This window comes from Podarcis erhardii (genome assembly GCF_964252035.2).
Source record: "Podarcis erhardii genome assembly, chromosome: Z".
Lineage (NCBI taxonomy): Eukaryota > Metazoa > Chordata > Lepidosauria > Squamata > Lacertidae > Podarcis > Podarcis erhardii.
In genome coordinates, this window is record NC_138504.1 from 10,228,962 (window position 1) to 10,250,070 (window position 21,109).

General features: G+C 42.8%; 1 protein-coding gene across 5 annotated transcripts in view; it reads right to left on the minus strand.

The window, feature by feature from the left end:
• Window positions 1-21,109, minus strand: part of IL1RAPL2 (interleukin 1 receptor accessory protein like 2) — a 483,744-nt gene that overhangs the window by 188,102 nt on the left and 274,533 nt on the right. For all 5 annotated transcript variants that reach the window (XM_081847998.1, XM_081847999.1, XM_081847997.1 and 2 more), the window contains 2 exons: window positions 15,411-15,597; window positions 3,984-4,137 (listed from right to left, as the gene is read on the minus strand). In XM_081847998.1, coding sequence (XP_081704124.1) covers window positions 3,984-4,137; window positions 15,411-15,597 — 341 coding nt within the window. The remainder of the gene's footprint in view (window positions 1-3,983; window positions 4,138-15,410; window positions 15,598-21,109) is intronic.

Below are 21,109 nucleotides of genomic sequence, written 5' to 3' on the forward strand. Positions count from 1 at the left end.
GGAGCCGGCGTACAGCTTCCAAGTCATGAGGCCAGCATGACTAAGCCGCTTGTGGAAAAACAGAGCAGTGCATGGAAACGCCGTTTACCTTCCGGCTGGAGCGGTACCTATTTATCTACTTGCACTTTGACGTGCTTTTGAACTGCTAGGTTGGCAGGAGCAGGGACCGAGCAATGGGAGCTCACCCCGTCACAGCGATTCGAACCGCCAACCTTCTGATTGGCAAGTCCTAGGCTCTGTGGTTTAGCCCACAGCGCCACCCACGTCCCCTGGGCATACTCAGCACCAAACAGTGATTGTGAGATCAAGCAAAGTTGGTGTGGTGTAGTGGCTAGAATGCTGAACTACGATCTGGGAGACCAGGCTTCAAATCCCCATTCAGCCTTGAAGCTCACTGGGAGATTTTGGACCAGTCGCCATCTCCCCATCTAACCTATGTGGTTGGGAGGATATCATGGAGAGGGAGAGATGCATGTATGCCTCCTTGAGCTCCTTGCAGGAAAGGCAGAAAGTAATAGTGGTAGTAAAAGTGATACTGTCACAGTTCTGATACCAGAAACAGAACTATAGAATAGCCTTGCACAATTTCACATTGTTTCTCAATGGAGTTGCTTCACATATTCAGAAGACCACAATTCACCAGGCATCTCTTCTTCACATACTCACAACCACCTGATGTGATTGCATGCAGCTGCAGCACATGTGCGCTTCAGTTCAGAAGGCACTACCCATACATGAGAAAAATACAGTGGTACCTACGGTTAAAGACGCTTCAGGTTACAGATGCTTCAGGTTACAGACTCCACTAACCCAGAAATAGTACTCAGGTTAAGAACTTTGCTTCAGGTTGAGAACAGAAATCGCACAATGGCGGCATGGCAGCAGCAAGAGGCCCCATTAGCTAAAGTGGTGCTTCAATTCAAACTCCCCATTCAATATTTTCCCTTAATAGGAAGCTGTTCTTGCCAATTTAATGTCAAACTGATGGGTAGGAGGAAGGCTTTGGGGATGTTGAGGGAGCTAGGGAGGATGTGGCTTTGGTAGCCATTCTTTTTGGGGGAGAAAAGAGATATTTAAGGTGGCCATGCCCCCTACATCAGGGAGAATAGTCATCTGTCCAAGGACAATCCTGTATCTGAGGAGCTGCCTGGCCAAGATAAAAAACTATCAGTAGGGAGAGTGGGGGCAGCCTTGAAGCTACCCACCAACAGGGAGCATCTAGACTCTAGACTAAGTAGGGGCACAGGACACAAGGGCACAACCTTCCTCACTGTGGTGAGATGTATTGCATTTCTTTTTAAATCACAGTAGTCATTTCTAGTTTTGCACCTAGACAATAAATTAGCTTATTCAAATTTCATGCAAATTGCTGCCATCTGCACAAAAGACAGATCTGTGAAATATTGGGGGGCGGGGGCACATCCTACATAGCACTTGAAAATAAGATATGGATGGTGCAAATCCCAGCTGCAAAGAATGCCATGGTCGTTTCTCTGCCATCTGTGTCATCACTTGACCTATTTCTCTGTTGGTAATGGAAGCAGCTTTCTTTCAGAAAAATCAAAATGGTAAGCATTTTGTACCTTTATAAGAAATATGGTAGAGCAAATGCTTGCAATTACATCCTGTCAACTCATAGGGCTTCCAGCATCCTGTGGGTGAAAGCTGGGGTGAGTCAGGTTCATGAGGTGGAGCCTGATGGGTGTTTTCCTCAAATTACTGCTCAAGGGAATGTTTTAAAACTGTTTTTAGAATGTTTGTGACTGTTTTTAGAACACTTTCTAAAATGTGCTCTTTATTACTGGTGTATTTGCTGACCTAGGCTCCCTCAGGAAGAAGTATAATTTAAATGGATATATAATACCTCGCATCTCAGTATGGAAGAGTCTGACTAGGTGATCTGTGTGCCTCGTCTGTCTAGGTCAGGGGTAGGCAACCTAAGGCCCAGGGGCTGGATGCGGCCCAATTGCCTTCTCAATCCGGCCCATAGATGGTCTGGGAATCAGCATGTTTTTACATGAGTAGAATGTGTCCTTTGATTTAAATGCATCTCTGGGTTTGTGGGGCACAGGAATTCGTTCATTTTTTTTTAAAAAAAAAAGTCCTGACCACCACATGGTCTGAGGGACGGTGGACTGGCCCCCTGCTGAAAATGCTTCCTGGCCCCTGGTCTAGGTGCTATCTGCTAATGAGAATCTTCATGGGGTCCACTGGTCTCCATTCTTTTGATCTAAGTCTGACTGGGGAGTTTACTTTGATATAACAGCATGAGAAAGATGCTGGGGTTGAAGGAGATATGCTTGCTTTGGTGTGTCATCCAAACTGGAAAGTGGCACTTCCACACCATTTGTCTTTGGCTGAAATGAAATTCAGGCAGATTGCTCCAGTTGAGAAGGGCATCCAATACGGAACAACTACCACGGCAAATTCCCTCCCAATAACAGCAGGCACAATTTGAAAATTAGGGAATTAATGAGATTTAAGAGAGATTAAATGAACAGGGAGTTCAAGCAGAAGCATTCAATTGATGTAATTGAGTGGAATAATTTGTCATGGCCAGAGCAACTGATTGTTGCACACACAAATTTCAGAAGTAACTGGGCAGTTTAAATTGGCATTTGAAAGAAGACCAACATGAGGCAGCAATGGGGATGGGACATTGTCTTCTGCAAAACTAGAGTGAAAGTTGGGGCAAAGGGAACTTCCTGCCCAGCAGCAATGTCATAAGAATTCAGTGTGAGAATTTATGAAAACAAGTATTCCATTTGTAGTTTTCTGAAGGTAGATGGGAAAACAAGCTATGCATTTCAATAATGTAACCAAGGTGGATCATTGGAACACCTGCTCTAGACATAGGAAGGTGGGTGTGTCACATGCCTTCAGATCACACATGAATTACCCCCCACCCCCAAAAAAAGACAGGTGAAAAAACAAGATCTTGCTCAGTGGTTTACCAAGGGAAGCTGCTCAGGCAGACTTGAACCATTCTCATTGGTCCTAAGTCTAACACAGTAGGTTGGATATGAAGAGCCAAGTATAACATTTGAATACTTCCCACCAATGAGACACCCCAAACTGCATATGAACACATATGGTTTTATTAGCTTTAGGCACATGCTTTAACAAGCTCAAAATGCTGTACAGTCTCTTCCAACTGCAAAAAAATGGTGGAACAGCAGCTTCTGGAAATGGAGTCCTCAGACTTGGTACAAGGCAGCTTCCTGCACGTTCCTGTCTTTCAGGGCTCACTGATTGTTTACACAAGGATCAATGAATAGGGAATTCAAGTGCCAGAGATCCCACCAAAACACACTGGGATCTTGGTGCTTGCAGCTCCACCAAAATCTGGAGTTAGCTCCATAATAAGCTACATTCAGCATCAGACTGCTTGTGAGAGCCAAACAACAAACAAACAAAAAACCCAGATATATGCAATATTGGGCAGCAACAGTGGAGGGGTTTTGCTGAACAGGAATCCTTATGAGTAGTGAGAACTTTTAATTTCAACATCAGCACCTTCAAAATATGGACATGCACCAGTGCTAGTTCTTATGGACCAGGTGGTCCTTTGGTCTTATCCAGCACGGCTCTTGCTATGTTCTTATGTTGATAAAATATTTGCAAATGGTAGGGGCATGGATTCCCAGGCTGCATTTTTATGTGAAAGGTGCCCTGATGAGCTCTACCTCTTTCAGAGAGGTTATCTTCTAACTAATGGTAATTTTCTGCTCTACTAGCTGACTTTTGAGTTACCTTGTACTTTTGCACAGGTGATTTGCGCAGATGGGCTGCAAATATATTGTATGATGTTCTGTTGATGTCTGTTTGTTTGATGTTCTGTTGATGTCTGTAGTGCCACTTTAGAATGTAAGATAAGGCAGGGTTAAAAAAAAAAGTTCTAAAAAATCATTCTAAGCATCAATTTTTCTGACCTCCTACATTTCATGCTCTTTCCCTTCAATTTCACCCCAAAAGATTCTTACCTGTAACTTTGAACTCAGTTGTTCGTCGTATCAGCTTTCCTTCAAATTTTAGCTCACAAGTATAATTCCCACCATCTTCTTCCTGAACATCTTGTATTAGTAGAGTGTTCTCTTTCTGAACTACTAGATTTCTCCACATTTTTGGCTTGCACTCCTGCAAAAACACACACACACACACACAAAAAAAACCCACAGAGTCTTAACTTGGCATGGTAAAGTAATGTTGCATAAAACAGAGCATCCAGATCAAGGAAAGTAATAGCGGGTACTCTGTTCTGCCTTGCTCAGATCCCACCTGGAGTACTGTGTCCCGCTTTGGGCACCATAGTTTAATAAAGATAATGACAACCTGGAATGTGTACAGAGGATGATGACCAAGATGATCAAGGGTCTGGAAACCAAGCCTTATGAGGAATGGTTGGGGGAGTTGGGTATGTTTAGCCTGAAAAATAGGAGACTGAGAGGAGATATGATAAATCATATCAAAATATCTGAAGGGCTGTCATGTGGCAGCTTGCTTTTTGCTGCTCTAGAGGAGAGGACTGAAACCAATGGCTTCAAGTTACAAGAAAGGAGATTCCAACTAAACCTTAGGAAGAACTCTGTGACAGTAAGAATGGATGTCATAGGCAGAAGGTGGTGGAGTCTCCTTCACTGAAGGTTTTTAAAAAGAGTTAGATGGTCATCTGTCAGCTGTGATTCCTGCATTGCAGGAGGTTGGACTACATGACCCTTGAGATCCCTTCTAACTCCACAATTCTATTATTAAATTCTATTATTTAATTCTATTCTAATTATTTAATTCTATTATTATTATTATTAATAACAATTCTAGTCTAATTGTTTAATTCTATTATTATTATTCTATTATCAAATATTGAATATTGAATATTGAATATTGGATATATATATATATATATATATATATATATATATATATATATATGCAGGTTTTGGTGTCCTCGGGTGTCTTCCCGTGTAAAAGTTGGGGTGTCTAGGCGACGTTTCGACGAGGTCTCACTCGTCATCTTCAGGCTGGTGCTTTCGGCTTCTTGTTACTGGAACAGAGCAGGATCTCAGTGTTTGAGTTCCTATAAATACTGTAGAGGGGGTGTGGTGTATAGCCTCCAATACAATTCACTATGGAAATAGAAGCCAACAACCAACTTCCCTTCCTTGACGTCCTAATCTACAAAAAACCTGATGGCTCCCTAGGACACACTATCTACCGGAAAAAAACACACACCAACCGCTACTTACATGCACAATCACACCACCACCCTGCACAAATAAACTCCGTAGCCAAGACTCTCATCTCCAGAACCAAACGCCTGGCTGACAAAGACCACTTGACAACTGAGTTACAGAATCTCTCAAACGTGTTAATTGCCAATGGATACCAGCAAAACAGGATTACGAAGCTAATCCAAAAGGAAACACCCCCCAAAAACCAAGACACAGAAGAAAACAATGGCATGGCCCTCCTTCCTTATATCAAGGGCACTACAGATAAAATTAGCAAAATCCTCCATAAACACAATATCAAAACAGCCTTTTGCACCAACCAAAAAATAGCCAATATCCTCGGAAACCCCAAGGATAAAATCCAGTTGGAAAACCAAGGGATCTATGAAATACCCTGCAAAGTCTGCCCAGCCACGTACATTGGACAAACAAATAGACGAATAAATGCACGTATCGCAGAACACAAGAATGCCGTCAAAAAAGAAGAAAAAACTTCCTCTCTTTTCCAACACATGAAAGAAACAGGACACGAAATTAATTTTGCAGATTCCAAATTGCTCTTTAACACGGAACATCACCACAAGAGAATAATCATGGAAGCCATCGAGATAGAGAAACACCCTCACAACATGAACAAGCGTGACGACACATCCCGCTTGCCAGACATCTGGAAATTAGCCCTCCCCACAAAAACTGACACCAGATCCAGAGGCACACAGAACGCCAACACCAATCAACCACACCAGACCCAAACCCAGACCCTCTCCACAGATGAATTACAGACACCATCCAGTAGCCAATCCATGGTGGCACCTCCGGATGCTGCACCCCCCTGCAATCCCTACACAGATCTGGCTGACACAAGCCACAAAACCACAGCTCGCCCCTATACACGAAGCCAAGCCAGAGCACAACTAAGTACAGTACAGCCATCTTCTCAAGAAAACTCTTCACAAAGTTCAAGAGGTCAAGACACAAAGACTTTAACAACTAATCCACACCTAATGACCCACCTAAGTGGTACTCAGGATATCACTCAAGAAATCACTCAAGATATCTCTCAAGTAATTAAGGAACAAAAGAAGAAAAGGCACACTAGCCTGGGAGCTTCCTCTCTGCCCAGAACATTGGAGGCTATACACCACACCCCCTCTACAGTATTTATAGGAACTCAAACACTGAGATCCTGCTCTGTTCCAGTAACAAGAAGCCGAAAGCACCAGCCTGAAGATGACGAGTGAGACCTCGTCGAAACGTCGCCTAGACACCCCAACTTTTACACGGGAAGACACCCGAGGACACCAAAACCTGCATTCCTGTACCCGTGAAAATCTACGAAAGCATATATATATATATATATATATAATGCTATGATTCTAGAAGCTGGACTAGTTGGGTCATTGACCTGATCCAGAAGGCTCTTAGGTTCATCCCCTAAACTGCCCTGACATTGGCAGGCCTTATGGGCACTTCTTCTTTTTTTGTATTTGTATAGGGTTCATTCCCAGCCTCCCACATGTGTTGGCAAAGCACTTATAAGTGTGCCCCATCCTCTTACTGTATGCCCCGTTACGCCCCGTCCCTGGCTCCTCCCCTGCTTTGCCTCCATCTAGCTCCAAATGGACTTGCGCATTGGTGGCCGGACATCAATTGGACACACCTAAAACGGTCGTCGCCTGTAGTTTATCAGCTTTTCAGACCCACAATCTGGTTACCTTTCAAAGCACTTAGTTTTATCATTTGGGCCCATCAATTATGGACCGGCTGGCAAACCCAACATCAAACTTTTTGAATAATTGATATGTTTGTTATTGTAGCTACACCTTCTCTGCCTTGAAATTGCTAATACCTCTTCTATACTTGTTTCACAAAAGTCATGTTAATGACTCCCTGCCCTTCACCTGCCAGTCTGATAGGTTTTCTTTCAAATTTTCTTGTCTATCTTCAATAATAAGAGAAGACCCGAAAGACAGATCACATATTGCTGCCTAAATTCCACCCCCACTTCCCATCTCTCATCCCCCCACTCCCATTCCCACCCCTCAGAGGAGAACAGCTTTTCTATTTAAGCCTTGCTCATTCAATTACATATTGACTCCTGCACTCAATCCATGTTGTCACAACAATCCTTTAGGCCTAATGGCGCTACGGAAACAGTAACAAAGACCATAATTGTGCAAATCCTTAAGAGAGCCATTTCACGGGCAACATTTCCATAATAAAGAAAACTTACACTATGGTTAAATATAAGGGTTTTGATGGAAAGTATTCCGCCTGGAGCAAATGTTTGGATGTATAAACACAATCATGTGTTAAGTACTGTGGACTGGGCTTTTCCCCTTCTAGACTGATACTTCAAATGGCAAGAAGTCATCTCTGCATAAGACGAATACAGATATTGGGGAAAGTCCATGGCTCAGTGGCAAAGCATTTGTTTTGAATGCAGAAGGTCCCAAGTTCAATCCTGTGCATCTCTAGGTAGGGCTGGAAATGACCCCTGAAAGCCTAGAGAGCCATTGCCAGTCAGTGTAGACCAGTGTTTCACTGTTTGGGACAAGAACCACCAATGGGTTTTGAGCCATTTTCAGGTGAGTCTGCCCATGCCTAGTGTATCTTCAGTTGCTTTCTCCACCAACAGCAGAACTAGCAACTCCTTGCATGCTGAGCAAAGGTGGTCTGGAGATAGAGTGTTAGATATTCTTCTGTGAGAGAATCATTTGTTCCAGAAACAGAGAAGAACAGAAAAGTTTCAAGAAGCAACAGAAGGCTGAGAAGGTTTTGCCTATGCTAGGACGTTTTCTGTGGGAACTGTTCTTTAGAAATGCGCAGTGCAACAGGAAGCACTGATAACAATGGTTCTGTGTAGATTCTTGTGAGTCTCTTGCTTGCATCTTGCAGTGAGAGAAGCAGAGAGTCTTGGACTCTTGTTGGACTCTAAGTTTCTTCTTCTTCTTTGGTGATCACTCGTAGCCAAGTAAGATTGTCTTCCATAAACACGGTTTTAACAATGAGTCTGTAAGTGACTGTGGAGGCCAATTCTGGATCCACACGTCCTTCCACAGTGGGGACATTGGAGTTGATCATGGTGTGGATTTGCCAAGCATGCCTTCTTCTTAGCTCGTTTCTCCCTTGCATCCTGAGTTCAAGAGTCTTCAAAGCCCATGACACCTTTGGTAAAGGCTGTTCTCCAGCTGGAGCACTCGCAGGCCAGTGTTTCCCAGTTGTCAGTGTTTATACTACATTTTTTTAGATTTGCCTTGAGACAGTCTCTAAGCATGTCAGTGACAAATGCCTGTATATATTTGCTACCAATATGTTTTTCTGCCTGTCAAGTAAACCTCTACTGAATCTTTATGGCATCCATGTATGTTTATCACCTACTGTGTGTACCTTCAACCCCAAAGATGCTTCCAAAGAAGGAGCTGCGTTGAGTTGTAACTCTGCTGAGTATGGATACTGGCACACACGTACAGAGAAAGTGATGCTGGACCTGATCCTACTAAATCATCCATCAGAGGTTGATGGATTGATCCAACATACAGATCTTAGAATCAGAGAATTGTAGAGTTGGAATCTAGTCCATCCCCCTGCAATGCAGGAATCTCAATGAAAGCATCCATAGCAGATAGTCATCCAATTTCAGAAGGTCTCCGTTCTCTGAGAGAAAGGGCCAGGGGTTATGTGTTGAAAGAAATTAGACAGAGAGGTAAAAGGTAAATATTTATCAGCAGCAGAATTATTATAGTGTTAAATAATCTAGGGATATAAATAAAAGAGATAAGAAAGGAAAGCTGTTAGAGAAGGTGAATGCAAAAGGACCAGAAGAATGAAAGAAATTGGTCATTTGGTGTGGACTTCTGCAAATAAAGTACAAGCCGAGTATGAAAGGAGAATGGCAGAAGAAATTACAGGAGATGGGTAAAATAAAAAAACACTTTGAGAGTAATGCAGGAGTGGGAAGGGGAAAATATAAAAAGAAAGGCCTTCCTCACTTCGAGCCACTGGATCAGCACCTTTTGTCTAAAATGTGGAGGCTTAGTCATGATACCTTGAGAGCAAATGTCTGCACTTAGCCTGAGGAAAACTGAGCTATGGAACTCTTTACAACAAGGAAAGCACTGTGAGTGATGCCAGTAATTTCCAGTTGATTATGCCAAACTCTGCCTCCATGTGTCGCCATTTTGTGACTGGCAGGCCTCAGCATTTCCCACCTATCACAAGGGGGACCTGGGGGTAGTAGGACTGTGAATTCCTGTTGTGGACAGTACTGAGACCAGTGATTCAACACTGTGCAAGATAACTTAATGTGTGGCTGTGAACCTCAAGAGTTTTAATTGCCACTGTCAAAGAACCCAAACTGCAGGGTTTGTTCTGCCATTGCAAGACCCACTGGGGTAAATTCACAATTTCAACATGCATAAAATATAGGAACCCAGGGGATAGTCTGATGTGTTCCCTTCCCCACACAGCAATCGTTTTCTTCCTCCTTCTCTTTTTTTAATGTCTTGTTGCCACATTGCTCTTTTTGATGTACAATATCAATTCTGCTCAATTTAATCAATGTGACAGCTTAATAGTTAGCTGTCACCCATCAGGCAGATGTGGTATAACTTATGTGGGGCACACTAATAATGAAAGAGGAAAGAGTTCGGAGAGCTGGTGTAGTGCAGTGGCAAAGCGACCAACCTACTAATAAGAAAGCTGCTGGTTTGAATCTGGCCTCTGCCATCAACTCACTTAGGCCAGTGTTCTTAAATCTGGGGTCACCATATGTTGTCAGACTACAACACTTGTTGTTCCTGACCATTGGCTCAGTTGGTTGGGTCTGATGGGAGTTGTAGTCTGACAGCAACTGAGGATTCAAGGTTAAAGGGCACTGCTTCAGGTAAGCCATTCTCTGTTAGCTTCAGTCTCCCCATCTGCACTATGTAGGTTAACAATATTTACTTAGTATTTATGTATAAAGATACTTGTACATCGCAATTTTGAAAAAACAAACATAAAAGTAGTTTACAACAATTAAAACAACATGAAGTTTTAAAATCATAGATCACCAGCTAACTATTATAGGATTTTTATTATTATTAATTGACTGTGTAAGGCAGGCAGCATAGAGCAATTTTCAGCAATTTTTCAAGAAGACATGCGCTGAAAATCTATTGGAGTGGACCAATTACACTAGAGACCTGATTTCCTATCAATGTCAGATGAGCCTCACCAACTCAGGAGACAACTAGTGATGCTCCTATAGATTATCTTGGTGGTCGAGCTGGAATTTAAGTGTTTGGATAGTCCCTAAGGCACTCTGGACCTCCGCTTTTCATGGCTTTATAAATTAGCACAAGGACCTTGAAGCTGGCTCAGCAGTAAGTGGACAGTCAGTACCGATGCTTTGCACAATGGTATCACAGGTTGTTGACCAGATACCCCCACCAGCAGTCTGTCTGGTCCATTCTGCACCAGCTGGACCTTACAGACCACACTTAAGGGGTTGGGGTTGGTGAGTAAAGAATTTATTGAAAAATAACTTTGACTTGGGTTAAAATGAAATTGCGGTATACAAGTGTTTTTGAAGACCTTATCCAACTCAAAGCCCCACTGCTCTTATATTTCCAAAATGCACTCAGCTGTAATCTATGACTGGCTTGGGCATTCGGCATGATGAACCACAATGGCACCGTCCAGGCACATCATTGGAGCAGTAGCTCAGGGACTCACACAGCAGACAGAAACACAACTAATTTTTAAGTGAAGTAATACACCAAGGATGCAGAACCCTTTTCAGCCTGGGAACCACATTCCCTTCTTGGCAATAGTGGGCAGATCTGGAGACAAACGTGGGAAGAGCAACAAATTCCTGCATTGCAGGGGGTTGGACTAGATGACTCTAGGGGTACCTTCCAACTCTAAGATTCCATGATTTGCAAATTTACCTTTGTACAGCAGACTAGTTTCTACACACACCCTTCTCTGCCTTTCATCAACGCAAATAAAAGGCATTATCAGTGTTCAAGCGTACATTGCAGCCAGACAGAAACACACAAGGAGGGATTCAGGGGAGCTTGACCTGGGAAGGGTCCCAAGGGCCAGGTAGAGAAGCTGGGGACATGTTTGGCCGTGAGCTTAAAGTTCCTCACCCCTGTAATGAATAGAAGTCTAACAAGGGGACCTTCTACTAAGACCTCTAAAATCATGAGCTGTAGCCAATGTTAGCCTCATTGGAATGAATGAATGAAAATGACTACAGGTGAAACTCGGAAAATTAGAGTATCGTGGAAAAGTTCATTTCTTTCAGTAATTCAACTTAAAAGGTGAAACTAATATACGAGGTAGACTCATGACATGCAAAGCGAGATATGTCAAGCCTTTATTTGTTTTAATTGTGATGATCATATCTCATATATTAGTTTCACTTTTTAAGTTGAATTACTGAAATAAATGAACTTTTCCACGATATTCTAATTTTCCGAGTTTCACCTGTAACTTAGGTCCATTAATTTCAGCGGGGTTACTTAGTTAAATACTTAGTTAAATACAACCTTACATAGCCACAACCAGTGGAGGCTGGTCCATTAGGATGAATGAGGCATTGCTCCCACCAAGCTCAGCCTGTCCTCAGCTAGCCCCCAACTTTCCAGTCATCTCCCTCCTTTGTCTCAGCATTTTTTTTTATAAAACTCAGTAGGGAAGAGTTTGGGAGCAAAACCAGAAGTGGTTGGCTCTCCCTGCTTTCTGCCCTTCTACCCCCAATAGGTCCCAGCCTCCACTGACTACACCACAGTCCATGGATGGGACTCTTCTTCCTCTTTAATGCACAGGGAGATGGTTGCTCCGTCTTACAGTTTCCTCTTTAACTGGACCAGCTTGTATAAATTTCTCCAGACGTTTGGGGGTAAAGCTGCCTTAATAGCTGACAAGATACAAGAGAAGAAGAAGATCTCGTTTATCCTTGCCCCATGTCACAGTGCATGCTTTTGTCAGCCTTCGTTGAAATATGCAGGGATCTTGTGAATGAAAAAACAGACTGACAGAGCATCACTGGGCTCCCTGCTCTCTTCTGACATATCATGGCTCCCTGCATGTCATCCCAGTTCCAAATAAATTATTTGTGCACAAACCGAACACAGTGAGGCTGATGAGATGGAACTCAAATTGCCCAATTTCACATTGGCAGCTATACTCAAACAAAGTGGTGCTGGACTGATGGAAACTCCCTGCTTGACATTCCAATTTATGTCTAGTAAAGAAATTTCTTGCCTTGTGTGGCATTCCATTATTTTTATAAATATATATAAATGCAAATTTGTATTACTTTTAATTTTTTGCAATAACTCCCCCCCCCCCCAAGAACTAGAAAAGTGTTTGGTGGCCTCCAGGTGTTGTTTGATTACAATACTCATTATCTCTGACAAATCACTATGCTAGCTGGGGCTGATGGAAGTTGTAGTCTAGCAGTCTCTGAAGGGCACTATGCTGGCTAATCCTAACAGGAAGGAAGGAAGGAAGGAAGGAAGGAAGGAAGGAAGGAAGGAAGGAAGGAAGGAAGGAAGGAAGGCTAGATGAAATTAATGAGAAAGAAGGAAAATGAAGAAAGGAGGTGGATCAGCCCATGACTAAAGGAAATTCACAAGCTGCAGTACTTCAAGCTTATCATGAAATTCCAATCTAGTAGGTATAGGTGCCTATCTAGTACAAATGACAATGATGTAAATATCTTATTATCTGAAACAATATGAGAATTGAAATACAGTCATGCTTTGAAGTTTGCGGTTACTCAAATTTTGCGATGAAGTTCTTCAACTGCCTAATGTTTACAAAATAAAATATCCTATGAGAAAGTGTGCATAAAAATGATTATGTTAGTGAAAGCAGCATAAAAATATATTATGGGAAATTGCTTTAAAAAATGGGTAGAGCTGTCAAAGCTTGCATACCAAAATGTGCTTATTTGTTGTTAGGGGATCCCAATTACCCTCACTCACAGAGCTATAATTCCCAGACTAGTTTAACACTCAATCCCTCTTCCCAGGGAACTCTGAGAACTGTAGGTCTGTGGGGGGATTAGGAATCTCCTAACAACTCTCAGCGGGATGTGGGTGGCGCTGTGGGTTAAACCACAGAGCCTAGGACTTGCCGATCAGAAGGTCAGAGGTTCGAATCCCCACGACGGGGTGAGCTCCCGTTGCTCGATCCCAGCTCCTGCCAATCTAGCAGTTCAAAAGCACGTCAAAGTGCAAATAGATAAATAGGTACCGCTCCAGCGGGAAGGTAAACAGCGTTTCCGTGCACTGCTCTGGTTCGCCAGAAGCAGCTTAGTCATGCTGGCCACATGACCCGGAAGCTGTACGCCGGCTACCTTGGCCAATAAAGCAAGATGAGTGCCGCAACCCCAGAGTCAGCCACGACTGGACCTAATGATCAGGGGTCCCTTTACCTTTACCTTTTAACAACTCTCAGTTCCCTCAACAAACTACACCTGCTGAGATCCTGAGGGTCCTACTCCTGCCTGTCTCTGCCAGGCCTAGGGTGGGGCCTGACAAACTACAAAAGGGCTGTTGCTGCCCAGCAGAGAGTACTGTTTACATTCTTTTAAATTGCTTTTTAATTGTGTGTTTTATTTTATTTTTTAAAACTGTTTTTAATTGCTTTGAACTTTTCATGTGTTGGGGTGGGAGGTTATCCATCTTGTTTCTGTTTATATTTTGATTATGTGTTTTGTGTTTTTATATTGTAATTTTATCTTGTGATCCACCCTGAGACCTGCAGGTATAGGGCAGTATATAAATAAAATAAAATAAAATCACAGCGCCCAGGATTCTTTGAGGAAAGCCATGACTGTTTAAAGTGGTATGATGCTGTTTTAAAAGTACAGGGCAGATAGGGCCTAAATCCTATTGATTTCAGTGGGGAAAATGGGGTTAGGACCACAGCATTAATAAAGTAGTTAGCCCACCAATGTTGGCCAATTAAAAGTGCAAATTTCAAGAGTTCCACTTCTTTGTGGGCCTCCCTCCTGAACAGGACCCACCTTGCCCCCACTTTACTGGTAGTCTACTGTGTGGCAAATGCCCTTTTTATTCTTTTTAAGAAAGGCTTTTAACTTTTACCAGTAGTGCTTCTACTCTGCAACTAAAGGGTCAACCACTGAGCCTATTGGGCTTGCCGATCAGAAGGTCAGTGGCTCAAATCCCCGTGAGGGGGTGAACTCCTGTTGCTCTGTCCCAGCTCCTGCCAACCTAGCAGTTCAAAAGCACACCAGTGCAAGTAGATAAATAGGTGGCAGGGAGGTAAACAGCATTTCTGTGTGCTCTGGCTTCCGTCACGGTTTCCCGTTGTGCCAAAAGTCCTGCTGGCCACATGATCTGGAAAGCAGTCTGTGGACAGACGCGGGCTCCCTTGGCCTGAAAGTGAGATCAGCACCGCAACCCCATAGTCGCCTTCGACTGCACTTAACCATCCAGGGGACATTTACCTTTAGCTTTTACTCTGCAACTCCCTTTACTGTGAGTGTGTTCTGCTGTTGCTTTTAACAAGCCTCGTTCATATTTAAAACTGTTTGCATTTTATGATGAGCACTTGGTGTTTTATGCATTCTGGATGTGCGTGAGTTTTTTTCTTTCCCTTTGCCACCTTTGACTGCCAGGAAAGGAAAGTTATAGACCAAAAACCCCCTACTAATCAAATAAATTGAAGCCATTCATGTCTACCCAAGCTTTCCCTCACCCTTAATTGTTATTAATACTCAGTGTCTGTGGTCATTGAGTGATGATATTACTGATGATTCTGTATTATATTATTGTGTGGATGGCTTTGCTATTTCCTTTTGCAAATGAAAAGCAACATAGAAGTCTTCAAAAAATATATAAATATTGCTAGGTTTTTCTTCTCGCACACCAACCTCAGAATTCCCTCTTCCTTGCAGCTCAGTTGTAGGAGAATGGTGAAGCTTCCAGGACTGGAAGTAAACTTCTTTGCTACTAAAGATGCTCTTGAACCCATAAAATACCACATTTAGAAAGTGACCACAAGGACTAGACATAACCCAGCATGAATCCCACTAGCATTAATGGAACTTCTTTATTCCCTCTGCACTACAAAAGTCTTTCCAGCCTGGTCATGGTGAAGAAATTCGCTGTAAATTGGAGTGCATTAACAAAAAGACAAAACCTATTGCTGTATTACCTTGTACCATATTACATCTGGTTCTTGGTTTCCTGTTTTATAATCCTCAATATCTGGGCAGGAAATTATCTTTGTTCTAGTGATTTCTGATTTTTCTAAGTAGCGAATTGTGCTGTTGTAGCAAAGCCCAGATTCATTTTCTGCAACTGTCAAGGACATCGACACCTTCATGCAATATGTTGAATTTCTGCAGAGAAACAACAAAGGGTAACGTTAGTAATGCTATAATAATAATCATTTTAATAATAATAGAGAATGTTTAGATGCTTTGCTGCTTCATTCACACAAAGCAATGAAGGAAAATCAGGATGTTAAAATTGACTACAATATAAAGGTGATATACCTTCTTATAAAACACAGATAAAAATACTTTAAAAATCCTAGCAGCATTCAGAAATTAAAACATATGAGAAACAAGATGAGGAGGAGATAAAAACACTACCACTTTGACAGGTCTTCCACTATAATTTCATACAAACTGTTGTATAAATTATGCCAAAGGCTACAGGGTTCAGAAGAAAACAAAGGATTACAACAGAACAAATAATTCATTTCAAGTGGATAACAAGAACCACTCTGGGATCATCAGGCTCTAGCTCATCCTTTCTCAACTTTGGGTCCCCATATGTTCTTGAACTAAAACTCCCATCATTCCTGACCACTGGCCATGGTGGCTAGGAATGATGGGAGTTATAGTCCAACAACATCTAGGGACCCAAGGTTGAGAAAGGCTGCTCTAGCTCTCTGAGCTCTTCCTACAACTTCCTCTTGGTCTGACTACCTCTTCTAGGATATCTCTACAGCGCTTATGACATCTTGGAACACATTGATATAATCGTACACATTTCTACTCTGAAGAAATTTACAAAGATCCAGTAGGTAGGTGATCGGAAAGACCCTTCCTGAGACCCTGGAGAACTGCTGCCGCTCAAAGGAGACAAGCTTCCTCAACCTGGTGCCCTCTAGATGTTTTGGACAACAATTCCCTTCTTCTCTGACCATTGGTAATGATGGCTGGGGCTGATGGGAGTTGTCCAAAAATATATGAATGGCTCCAAGCTGGGGAAGGCAATACCAATGTAAATGGACAAACCCTCTAGCAAGGTAACTGCATTCAGATGTTATCACCTATGCTTGAGGGGGAGTGACTAATTACTAGGATATATGATATTCAGAAATACTATTACCAAGAAATATTGTGTGGTAGATACAGACCAGGTTGAACAAACTTCATGTTCATTGAAACTATAAAGTTATGACTAATTTATACCATTTATTTCAATGGAACCCATGTTCAAGTAACTCGGGCTGTGTACACATTACCCATTTTATTCCTGCCCCAGCATGCACCCTCTGCTGGTGTCTGAAGTCAAATGCAAAGGACATCAGCCACAAGCCATGGGTATCCTGTAGCTTCTTGAGAAATACTCCTGTTTGATGCACTTTCCTTGAAACCAGCTGCCATCCAATATGAAAACGGAAGCATGCTTAAGCAGAGGCGTGTACATTTCACACAGCCATTACGTATGCACAGATAACAGCTTCAGTGAACTAGAGTTCGGTGTGGGGCACAAAATCAGGTAATGGGCATTGGGTGAAGACATCCCCACCCCCTCTCAGGTGTGTACAGAAGTGTACACATGTGACTTGAAAAGCCACTATGATGTATACATAGCCTTAGTTTTAGAACCAACCCATGGTGAGATATCCATATTATATACAGTCATTATAGACTAGAACAAAAAAATGAAATAACACAGTCTCTAAGCCTTGGGTGCTGTTTTGCTTCCTCAGAAACCCATGCCCATAAAAAACCAGCTGTTTTCGTTTTTTAGCCTTCCATAATGACCGCTCCCTGCTTAAAACGGGGGGCGCCCTTTGCGTGGACGCATGCAGCCCCTAGATCTGGAGTGGCTCCAACAGCATAGGCTTGGCTTTGCCTTCCCTCAGGTGGGATACCTGAAGGTTGTAGTTGTGGCCAATTTAATCCCATAGCATGTTGTCTTGAGTCGTTATTCCACATGACGGGGGGGGACCACGCGGGATCTGGGGACTCCACCTGTCCACGCAATTATTCACACCCACCCCATCAAGATGACAACCCCCTCCCTGATGTTGTTGGACTACAACTCCCATCATCCCTGCCCATTGGCTATGCTGGCTGGACCTGATTTTATTTGGTGTCCAGCAGCGTCTCAAGAGGCACAAGCTAGCCACCGCTGTTTGAAATCGTAAGATGAAATATTAAGGGTGGGAAAGTAGGTTTAAAATGCTCACCTTTCACTGCGCTAGACAAACACCGTTAAAACAGCTCACACTGCTACTTATTATGGTGTTATCATCAAGTATTTACAGACCGCACAGGAATGTTGCAACCCAATCTGTCACATTCTGAGTTTCATTAGGCATGATAGGAAACACAGCCCTTTAAGAGCAGAGTACAAAGGATGACAGATCTCTTAATGAGGACTGTATTTCCCCATCATGCCTCTTTTTGTCACTTTAATTGGGTACACCAAAGCCAAAGGGGTTTGGAATAAGACTGACATGTTGGATGGTTACAAACCATCAAAGAGAAACCCTTGGGAGGAATTTGCCACAATAGGAGATGCCAGATCCTGATGATCGGTACACCATGTTGCAACTATATATTCACACACACACACACACACACACACACACGAATCAGTGTTTCAAAATTATTTCTGTGGCCAGAGGAAAAGGGCTTATAAAAGACAATATAAAAACAGGAGAAGAGACCTGTTGGATTGGGCCAAAAGGCCAACATCCTGCTCTCACAGTGGCCAACTAAATGCCTATAAGGAAGACCACAAAGAGGACTTGAGTGCAACAGCTGTCACTTGGGACTGTCAGCAACTGGTATTCACTGCTTCTGACAATGGAAGTGGAGCATCGTCATTACAGTTGTAGCCATTTATAGCCTTAACACACACCCCACCCCGCCCCATGAATTTGTCTAATCCTCTTTTAAAGGTTTTTTGACCATCACCTGCTGGAGTGAATTCCACTCAGCATTTCCCAAAGTGGCACTGGAGGGGGGGCACTGGAATGACACAGGGGAGTAATAGGAGCCTCAGGTGCAATTTTGAAAAATGATGCTTACCTCCAGGTTGAATGCTGTTGCAGGATGGCAACAACGCCCCCCCCCCCCCCCGGGATCCGGCAGTTGAGCTGGAGGCGAGGGGTTTTCCTGGGCTGGTAGATCACCACTAGCCTGCCTATTTATAATTTCAAGTTTTAATGTGTCTTATTTACAACAACTTTCTTTACTATGTTGTAGGACGGAGGAATAAATATACATCCCTAAAGAAACGCAAAATTGTCACTGAATCTTTGGAAGAGAAGGCTGGTCACCAAAAACTCAATCATAGGCATGTGTAATTAAACTGCTAAGTCTCACTGAATTTATTGGGAGTTTGGTGCAGCCTTACACTCACAGCAGAATGAAATCAAAGATATCCTGAGGTGGTAGATAGGATTCTATCACTTCAGAGTCTAAGTAGGGGGTTAGGGATGGAGGAAAAATTCAATTCAGTCTGGATTTAAAGGCAAATCCAGGCAATTCATACTTTTCCAAAGCAACATGAGAACCAAAACTGTCATCGTTCCAAATATGCATTTGTCCAAATTTTGCAATGCAGTTTTCCAACCAACCAGTGTTTACAAACATGCATCTATTAGGTGAAAGTGTAACTAAAAGTGACCATGTTAGTAAAAACAGCATACAAAAGTGCATTATATGAGAAGAAAATTGCTTGCAAAGACTGTACATTAGTCAAAACCACATACAAAACTGTATTTATCAGGGAAAAAATACCCACTAAATGCTAAAGCATTTTCATAAGGATTTTTTTTATATTTTTTTTTTAAAATCTAATTGCTGCAGAAGTACAGAGTACTGAATTTATGGTCAGAAAAATGAGAAATTGAGAAAACTGAAACTGCCAGATCCTTCTATCCATAGTACCGGTGGAGCAACACCATAGCACAAATGCTGTGCCCCCATCCTCCCACTCAGAACTTACTGCCTAAAACAATTCTCCTTGCTGCTGATTTGTTTCTGGGCTAATCCAGAGTGGAGGTCTTAAGATTTAAAGCCATTGAGGTCTTGGGGCCCAGTTATCTCAGGAACCACTTTTTCCTATATTCTCCTCCTCACATGTTCTGATTGACAGCTGGGGCATTGCTCCAAATTCTTCAACCACAAGAGGCGAGGCTAATAAAAAGGGGTGGAGCCCCTACCATTATTACACCTCCCCTATGGAATTCCTTGCTGAGTGAGGCCTGCCATGGCCCATCACAACAATGCTTCGGGCAGTTGATAAAGACTTGGAATTTTTAACAGGCCGTTAGTTAATTTGGTGTTTTCTGCTGGCTCAACTCTATGCTACTTTCATGCTGCTGAATTTTGTTTTCATGACAACAGTTCTCAGAGGGGTTTCCACACACAATCTCTCTTGCTAGGGGCCACTGTGAGGGAAATGGGGGTCCCCTAACAACTCTCAGCACTCTTAACAAACTACACCATACATTTATCTGATGAAAGCTGGGATGTCCTAACATACTGTCCAATATTTCTCTGATGGAAATAGGGACGTTCTAAGGAAAAGTGGGGACGTGGGTGGCGCTGTGGGTTAAACCACAGACCCTAGGACTTGCCGATCAGAAGGTCGGCGGTTCGAATCCCCGCGACGGGGTGAGCTCCCGTTGCTCGGTCCCTGCTCCTGCCAACCTAGCAGTTCAAAAGCAAGTCAAAGTGCAAGTAGATAAATAGGTACCACTCCAGCGGGAAGGTAAATGGCGTTTCCATGCGCTGCTCTGGTTCGCCAGAAGCGCTTAGTCATGCTGGCCACATGACCCAGAAGCTGTACGCCGGCTCCCTCGGCCAATAAAGCGAGATGAGCGCCGCAACCCCAGAGTCGGTCACGACTGGACCTAATGGTCAGGGGTCCCTTTACCTTTAAGGAAAAGTGGCATGTCCCAGGATCAAGTCAGAAACCAGGACTGTCCCTGGAAAATTGGAAAATTTGGAGAACTTGGAGGGTCTGCTGCATTTCCCAATTTTCTTTCAGGAAAGCCATGTCACTTTATAGGGGTATGATCCTACTTTAAAACTGAAGTGCAGGTGGAGTCTCAGCCTGTGCTGGATTAACTCCCGCTATCCTTGAGAACTGTCTCAGGTCTCCTAGGCATCCTGCTATTGGCCATACTTGGCTAGAAGTCAGTTTTCCCCAGAACATGCCCCAGAGAGATACTTTCAGAAGTCTTTCGGAGGAAAATCCACGTTTTCCAGCTGCCCGTGCGTCATAATTCAAATTCATTATTTATATAATCAGCAGACTTGGAGCATTTGATAACAATTAACTTACCTGGATGATTATGGATCTTTCTGATTACAAAAAGAAAGGTCAAACAGATTGGAAGTCTGGGTAAATAAGGAGTTCATGAGAGGGTTGGTTTTTTTTTTTTAAAAAAATGAGCATTTGGTCTAATTTAATAGCGCCATATTTTTCTGCTAACAATCTTGCATTATTTAGCTCATATTTTCAACACTGCCCATGGCAGTTTCTATTTAAAGTGCTCTGTGGAACAAGGACCTAAAAACGCACAACTCCCCTCATTAGTTACAATTAAGGGTGGGCAAGGTTGAGAAAACTGACTGTCTGATTAGCAAAACA